Source organism: Pinus tabuliformis, chromosome Q, assembly GCF_031772625.1.
Source record: "Pinus tabuliformis cultivar Carrire ecotype Pingquan chromosome Q, CPIR1, whole genome shotgun sequence".
Classification (NCBI taxonomy): Eukaryota; Viridiplantae; Streptophyta; class Pinopsida; order Pinales; family Pinaceae; genus Pinus; species Pinus tabuliformis.
Window position 1 is genome coordinate 972888447 of NC_142296.1, and position 8390 is coordinate 972896836.

General features: G+C 45.3%; 1 protein-coding gene across 1 annotated transcript; it reads right to left on the reverse strand.

Moving 5' to 3' along the window:
* Window positions 1–7227: 7227 nt before the first annotated feature.
* LOC149222735 (uncharacterized) lies at window positions 7228–7758 on the reverse strand. The gene has a single exon (XM_089387661.1). It carries the CDS (start codon window positions 7756–7758, stop codon window positions 7228–7230), a length of 531 nt encoding a protein of 176 aa, XP_089243787.1.
* Between the last annotated feature and the right edge of the window lie 632 nt (window positions 7759–8390).

The window sequence follows — 8390 nt, forward strand, 5'->3', positions numbered from 1 at the left end:
GCGAGCTTCTTGCAACAGTGCCATTTACTCCTTTAAAACCTTATTACTTTCTACTAAAGATTGATTTGCAGTGCTTATTACATGAATTTTATGATCTATTTCCTGCTCTTTGACTTCCAAAACCACCAACCTCCTCTTGGCACTTAATAACTCTTGCACATAAAAATCGGATGACCAAATGAAAGGCATGGATGTGGGGCTATAAAAGACAATCATTGATATTTTTGTTGCCTTTGGCCTATTGTTGTCACATCTCTGCAAAAGATACTTGTTTGAATAATACTTATTACTGAGGTAGAATACTTTCCCTTTGAAAATTGTGAGCTAGTAAATATTATTCTTATTTAACTTTTTCAAAATATTATTGGATTTAAATTTATGAGAAGATTGGAAGTAATTACTTCAAAATAAAACTTTTAAAATACCCCTTATAAAAATATATATATCACGATATGGTTAAATCATGCTTGAAGTCCATCTCCACTATCTTTGACAAATCCCTAATTTCATCGCTTGTGCAATAGCCATGTTCTGCAACTACTTTGCTTCATCCTTACAATCTCCTCTTCATCACCTGGCGGCTGCTGCTGCTGAAACATCATTTCCACGGATTGTTTTGTTAAGACTATCCTTGCTTTCTACATATACTGCTGCTAGTAATGGCAGGCCCACAGGCTCCCCAGAAGCGGACACTGCATGCCCCATGTCAGATTTTTCACTCAATGACATTGGGTTGTGCCAGCCTGAGGTCTCAACTATGTTTAAAAGAGTGCCAGCCTTGGTCAGAAGGAGATCCACACATGTACGCCAATAAGCGGTTCATTTACTGAGAGTTTCAGGATTCATAGAAGATCAGGTAAGGAAAATCATTACCAGAACCCCAATTATTCTTTTTCTCAATGCTGATCGGAAGTTGAAACCCAAGATTGAGTTGATGAAAACGTTGGGCCTTACTGCACAAGAGTTCGGAAATGCCATATCCCAACAACCCAGGTTGCTTAGCTGCAATCTAGAGAAAACTCTTTGCCTGAACATCCAGTATGTTTGAAATCTGTTCGGATCAGACACTGACGTATCCAAGGTTTTCAAATGGGCATCTCAGATTTTAATCCTTAGTAATGGGCCTGAAATTTTGGAAAAGAGATTGAAGCATTTGGTAAGTTTTGGCCTCTCAGAAGATGATATCAAGGAGCTTGCTAGGAGGAACCCAATCATACTAAATGTTTCCCTGGATAAAGTGCAGAAAATCATGGACGATTTCATACATACTCTAGGGCTTCCTGCAAAGTTTCTTTTAATACATTCTAAGCTCCTGTTGTGTAGTTTGGAGTGTAGAATCAAGCCTCATCAGAGTTTTGAAATCTATTAGTGCGATGCAACCTTCGAAGCATCTCCCTAATCTCACTTCTGTTTTTCTTTTAAGTGAGCAACAGTTCCTTGGAAAGTATGTGAAATGTAGTCCTCATGCCACAAAGTTACTTGAAATTTACAGTGGCAAGCCAGTTGATCTTGACATTATCCAATGACAATGTCTTCTTCGAAAAGACTAGAAAGTTAAGGTTTCCTATTCATTCAGGGTTGGATTGGATTGCATCATATTCAATGTGAGAAAGAGATTCAAGTACATTAACCAGGGGATCATCAGACTGTTAGGTTCCAGTGTGATCCCTCTTTCTTACATGAGTATAGAGTGAGAGTTAGTATATACAGAAGAGAATCAGGCTGGTCATGACGCAGTCAGTCCAGGCCATGAGTTTTGAGTTAGTGAGTTCATCGTTTCACATAACAATCGCAATCAATAAGCAATATTGAAGGATACTCAGATGTAATACATTTGTGGAGAAATGACCTCCTGGGATGTAGCAAGTAATGCATTTTTGAAAGATGAAGACATAAACTCTCATCACAAGAGAATTTGTTGTTTGCGAGTAATGTTGCAACTATTCTGCATTCTTCGTCTCTTTTAATTATGACAAGGATAGATGTGAAATTTATAATTTTGTTTAAGTAATGGATAACTGTAAAACTAAATGCTCAAATCCCACATACAAATGTAGGACTTTTAAATTCTGTTTTTTTTTTTTTTTTTTTTTTTCCATTGGAAAAATCGTAATTTTCATTAATATAAGGAAAATTACATGTTGTAGATGCTATGTGCATATGCATGATATAAATGGTTGTGTGCCTGTCAAAAAATAACTGCAGTTATGTTCTCCATGCAGGGAGTCAGTTCCTTAAAAAAGTGCTGTTTAAAAACTCAAAATTTTGTTTACTCTACGCAGAGAGTATTCCTGTAACATGAACTGTTTATGTATAAGCTAGATAAATATAAACATAAAATAACAGGTCGCATATCAGATGATATCAGGCTCCTGTTGAGCCTGTGCTGCATGGTCCATGTATGGGCGATGGTAGTACTGGTAGTGTTCCCCTTCTCGCTGCTCCTGAATCATCCAGAGGTTGCGTGGCCGGATCGCTGCCTCTTTGGAAAGTTTGTCAGCGAGTGTGTTCCGTTCCCTGTAGATATGGTGACATGCAAAACTGTAAAAAAAAGTTATGTATCTATGTACCTCATCCAATATGTGCCTCAATGTGTAAGCATGACATGTTGTAGATTTGTTTATCCAATTGCAAACAATTTTTGAGTCACCAAAAACTTGAAGCTTTCGACAGTTTTTTTCAATTGCAAATTGAATGAGATTTTTTGCTGTGATGAGTTCTGCATAGTTGTTAGTGCCATCTCCAAGTCCCATTTGTATATGGTAGTAATGGGAATTTGTTAAATATAGAGCAGCCCCTCCCCCACATCCTGTCTCTTGTGCCGATCCATCAAAATATGCCCAAGGTTGTGAGTGATCAATGGTCTCAGGGATGATATTTCTGGGAGGAGTGTTAGCATCATCCTCAGGTATAATGCTGTAGTCGGCGAGGATTCTGGCTATAATGGTTGGCCAATGAGGGGCGGAGTCCTGAAAAATGATACGGTTCCTGGCTATCCAAATTTCCCAGCTAATGAGGAGGGGGAGGTTCCTAGCTTTCTGCGGAGATGCAGATGTCCACCAGTTAGCCCATACCTCCTTTGTGGTCTGTCCTCTCCATGTGGAGGTTGAAGGGATGTGTGAGAGAATGGAGTTCCAGAGGTCGATGGTGATGGGACACGAGAGGAATAGGTGATCCACGGTTTCAGTGTTGTCCTTACATAGGCAGCACCAATAGGGCCCATATAGCCCCCTTTTGATCAGGTTTTCTCCAGTTGGGACCTTGTTCTTCAGGATGGACCACATGAGTAATCTTGTTCGAGGGGGGGCTTTGAGCTTCCACATTCCTTTCCACCATATATCAATGTGTAGTGGCTTGTGTCTATTGGCAAGATGTAGATACCCCTCTTTTGGAGAGTACCGGCCATTTTTTGCGATAGCCCATGTAATCTCATCCTCCCCTTCCAGTATATGGATGTGAGACTCAGTGAGGGCCGATGTGTATGCTCTCCAAGGTTGGTGCCAATGAAGAGGTAAGAGCAGGGTGTGGGTAGACTTCCACGCTTGGTGCAGGAAGGTTGATCTCTCCTGGTCCACAATGTGGCAGATGCGTGTGATGCCTTTCTCAGTTAGGTTCTGGAGTAATCCTTCAGGTAGTAAGTGTGCATTCCCACATCCTATCCAAGGGTCAAGGCCTATACGGACAGATGTCCCATCAGATATTCTCCACGTAAGGCCGTCACGAATAAGTGGCAATGAATTCAAAACCGCTCTCCATATGTTTGAGATCCCAGATTTGTTCCAGCTTGTCTGTCTCAGCCAGTCCATCGACCTTAATGGATCGATATACTTAGAGGATGCAACTTTGGTCCAGAGGCTACTAGTGGTGATTAATTGCCACCCTAGCTTGGCCGCAAGTGCAGAGGAGAAATCTTCCAGTTTCTTTATACCCCATCCTCCCCATTTCTTAGGGATAGACAACAGATCCCATTTTGCCCACGCAAAAATCCTCCCTGTTTGTTTGCCTTTCCACATGAATCTGCAACAGAGATTTTGTATTCTATTGAGAATGCCCCTTGGAATCCATGCAAGTGACATCCAGTATACAGGGGTGGCCTCTAGGACAACTTTGATGAGTACTAGTCTTCTGGCTCTGGAGAGATACTTGTGATACCATATATTAAGTCTCCTTTCAAGCTTAGAAATCAACCATATCCAGTCAACTATTTTGTATCCGAGCGGCTTCAGCCTGTATCCCAGATACCGAAGGCCTTCATCTAGCTGCAGCAGGGTGAAAGGGAACCTTTGTAGTGCAAACTGAATCTCATGAGGGGAGCATTCCGAAACGGTAATGGTGGATTTTGAGTTATTAATGATCATGCCCGTAGCGGTATTGAATAGATTGATGGCGTGTTGTATGGTGGTTAGATCTCCAAGACCCCCATTAAGGAACATTAACACATCATCCATGAAAAGGAGGTGTGTTATCGTGCATCTGTCCGAGATCCTGATTCCCAAGAGCCTACCCCTAAGGTGCAAATCCTTGAGCAATCTGCTGAGCCCTTCCATGACCAGGAGGAAGAGTAGGGGAGATAATGGGCATCCTTGTCTGAGTCCTCTTTCAAAACTAAAGAAAGGAGATGCAGCTCCATTTATCAGGACACTAAAGGGTATATTAGTAATGCAGCACATAATCCATTTTATAACTCCCACAGGAAATCCTAAATGAGTTAGGAGCATTCTGATGTATAACCAACTTACCCGGTTGAAAGCCTTTGATAGATCAGCTTTAAGGATCATACCTTTGATTTTCTTAGTCTATATGGAGTGCAATACTTCCTGGGCCGTTCTTATGGCTTCATGAATCTGATGGTCCTGTAGGAAGGCAAATTGTTCTGAAGATATGTGGGTGGATAGTATAGGGTGGAGGTGATTAGCAATGATTTTGGATATGATTTTGTATATGCAATTGCACAGGGAGATGGGCCGGAAATCATTGAAAGTTGACGGGTTGTTTGATTTGGGGATGAGGGCGATGAAGGTGGAGTTGATGGCCCCATGCATTCGGCCAGTCATCTTGCATTCCTCGATGACCTTGAGTAAATCTTGCCCTAGTATATCGAAAAAGGCCAGATAGAACTCCACTGACCAACCATCTGGACCGGGGCTCTTATCCCTCTTAAACCATTTTAGGGTGGCCTCCAGTTCCCCAAGAGTGACTTCTCTATTAAGGTCCATAACATCCTCATGCTCGATAAACTGGGGGAATAGTTGTGCAACCCTGATGACCTCAGCTAGGGTGGCAATGGGAGGGGCCTGGTAGATTTGTTTGAAGTGTGAGGTAGCTAGAGTGGCCAGGTGAGGGAAGGTGTCCACCTCAATTCCTTGCTCATTTGTCAGTTTCCAGATTGTGTTAATAGCTTTTCTTCCGTTTGCAAATTTATGAAAGAATTTAGAGTTATCATCTCCTTCCTTCAGCCATATCGCTCTGCTCCGTAGTCTCCAGGTTTCCTCCCTGTCCTTAAGTATGTTTCCTCGTTTGGTTGTTAAGTCTGTGAGCTTATCCCTGAGCTCATTTGATGGGAAGATTCCCCCACTGTTTTCCTCCAAATCGGAAATTTCTAATTCAATATCTTTTAACAGTTGCTCTTCTGCACATCTCTTTTTATGTGCCCATATCTTAGATAGTTTCTTCAACTCCTTTAGGTTGGTAACAAAGTTACAAACCCTTCCGTGATGTTCCCTCTGGCAGCAGGTGGATGGGCCTTCCAAAAGTTTGTGACGAGGCAGGTGTAGGAATTATCCTTCAACCAGGAGGAGTTGAATTTGAAAGGGGCTCGTGGTTTGCTTATATCGCCCTGGATGTCAAGATATATCGGCAGATGGTCTGATAGTCCACCCGATCCCACCCACTGGTGATAAGTGAAACCCTGCTCCAGGAATCGTTCCTTGATGAGGAAACGGTCGAGTCTCCTGGCCAGACTATCCTCCCCGCTTCTTCTATTCCTCTAGGTCGGGACAAGTTTGGCAGATGGGATATCAATGAGACTGTGTGGATCTAGGAGGTGCTCGAAGAAGACCGATAAGGGGTCAACTTGTGCATGGTGCCCCCATGACTCTGAGAAGCCCAGAGAGAAGTTTAGGTCTCCCCCCAGAATGATGTTGTCAGGTTGCAGGATGTTGGCCAACAGTAGCTGCTCCCAGAAATTCTCCCGGTTGTGACAAGGCCCATAGACATTCAACAGTCTGATCTCTAATCCCAGGTCGGTCGAGTAGATATCCACCCCAATGAACCCGATACCACCCCAAGTGCCGATCAATTTAATCAAGCGAGGATTGTATCCCAGGGCGATGCCCCCTGAGTGTCCGTTTACATCAATGGCTTGGAAATGCCATCCTGGGAGCATGGACTCCAATAGAGGGGAAATGGTATCAGCAACACCCAGGGTTTCTTGTAGTAAGACCATGTCAATCGACTCCTTTTGGAGAAGCCTTCGCAGTGCTAGTTTTTTCTCGGGACTAGCAATCCCTCTGCAGTTGAAGGAGAGGACCTTCATGGTGGAGACGGCGCCAGGGGGTTCTGCGCTCTAAGGACCCTTTCGAGAGTAAGTTGTTTACCCGTGGCCACCTCCATTCCTGCCTTCTGTTTAGCTTTTGACAGGGAGGAAGGTCTGCCTCGCAGGAGCTTCAGAGTGGTGGAGGGAGGGTCAAGTCCAATGCCTATAGCATCTGGAGCCTGTGACCGAGAATGTGAGCGGAGGTGGTATCTGTGGGGGGTGGGGTCGATACCAGGGTTCAATTCCCATGGAATTTCCTCAGAGGTGGTGGGGGGAGTACAAGATGTAACAGGCACATGGGAATTGAGGGGGCATACAGGGTGACTTAGACTGGGTTGCGATATATCCGGGATCTGCCAAGCTCCCATAGTGTTATCCTTATGAGCAGAAGTACTAGTAAATGATGCAGAGCAAGGGTTAGGAATAGACATACCCGAAGATAGCGCGACTCTAGCGGCCGCCTTAGACCTGGTCAGTGGAGGTGAAGGAGGTCGAAGAGGTGTTTTCCCACGCTTCTTCGGAGTTGTCAAGGCCGGCCTGGATCCAGCTGCATCAGTGTCCATTTGCTCTGCCTCATCTGAGTGATCCACCTGTGTCTGAGCTCTTGCTGAGGGAGATGACTTCCCCTTGTTGCCAGCCTTTGATTTCGCGAGTAGAGGGCAATCCTTGTAGAGGTGTCCCACCTTGTGGCATCATCTGCAACGAAAGGGGACCCCCTCATAGTCAAGTATCTGGGTGCGGTTGTAGTTCCTCCATCGCAGGGTGACTTGTTCCTGCAACCCTCCTCTGATGTCCAGGTGAACCAGTATCCGCGCATAGGCCATGATTCCAGTAGAGAGGTAAGATCTATCATAGTCTAGATAGGTGCCCAAAGAATTCCCAATTCTCCTGAAGATGTCTTCGGTCCAGAAATGGAGTGGCAGTCCAGGGAGGCGAACCCAAATTGGCCCAGCCCCAAGCTGTTCTCTGTCTGGGTCAAATAGCGGACTCCATCTCCTTAGCATTACTGGGGCCTGTTCGATGTGCCAGAAGGAAGATAATACCCAATTGGTGTGTTCTGCTCGCGCAAATCGCAGAGCAAACCAGCCACGGACAAAGGTCTGTACAAAAGGCAGATTGGCCAAATGATGGCCCCAGATTTCCGCGACCCACTGCTTAAGTCTTGTCGCAGAGTAATTCTGTCCCCTAACTCTGCCTACCAGGACTGTCGCCACCATGTCCATGGTATCTTGCCACTGGAAGTCCTCTTCCTAGTCGATAAAAACTTCTTGTGCCCTGGGCTTAACACACCTTTGCCTCTTACCAAGTCTTGGCTCCGCGTCCTCTGCACACCCTTGGTCTTCTTCAAGATTAGGGTTAGGAGGGTTAGGGTTAGGGTTTGGTGACGACGGGTCAAGGTCAGCAGGGAAAGTGTCCGGGAGGGGAGGGACATTTGAGTAGTAGCCGGAGGGGTGAGTAGGAGCCGAGGGCGTAAAAGAGGGAGCAAGAAAGGGCGGAGCCTCTCCCTGCAGAGACTGTGAGGGGAAATGTGAAGCTGCAGAGGGTTGAAGAGAGGAGATGTCGGATGACCCAGTTGCCAGATCAGGGCCAGAGCTCCTGGAAGCGAATTGATGGGGGATTGGTGCCAAGGGGGGGACGACTGAGGCTGGCCAGGAGGCTGGCACTTCCGGGAGATCGATGATTGCGTTGGTTTGACCCGTGAGTGGCGGAAGCGGAGTGATAACCTCGGTAAGTTCTCTGCTAAACGGGAAGTAAACCTCGGAGCTGGACTGCCTGCCAAAAATGGATATGCCCTCGAGGGGGTCCTCAGAGTAGTCTATTAGGTTGGTCTCCATTGATGCCCCGGGGGTTATGC

Bases quoted from the DNA above. Each gene is read 5' to 3' on its own strand.
- LOC149222735 (XM_089387661.1), bottom strand. From the start codon at position 7,758: ATGGACATGGTGGCGACAGTCCTGGTAGGCAGAGTTAGGGGACAGAAT.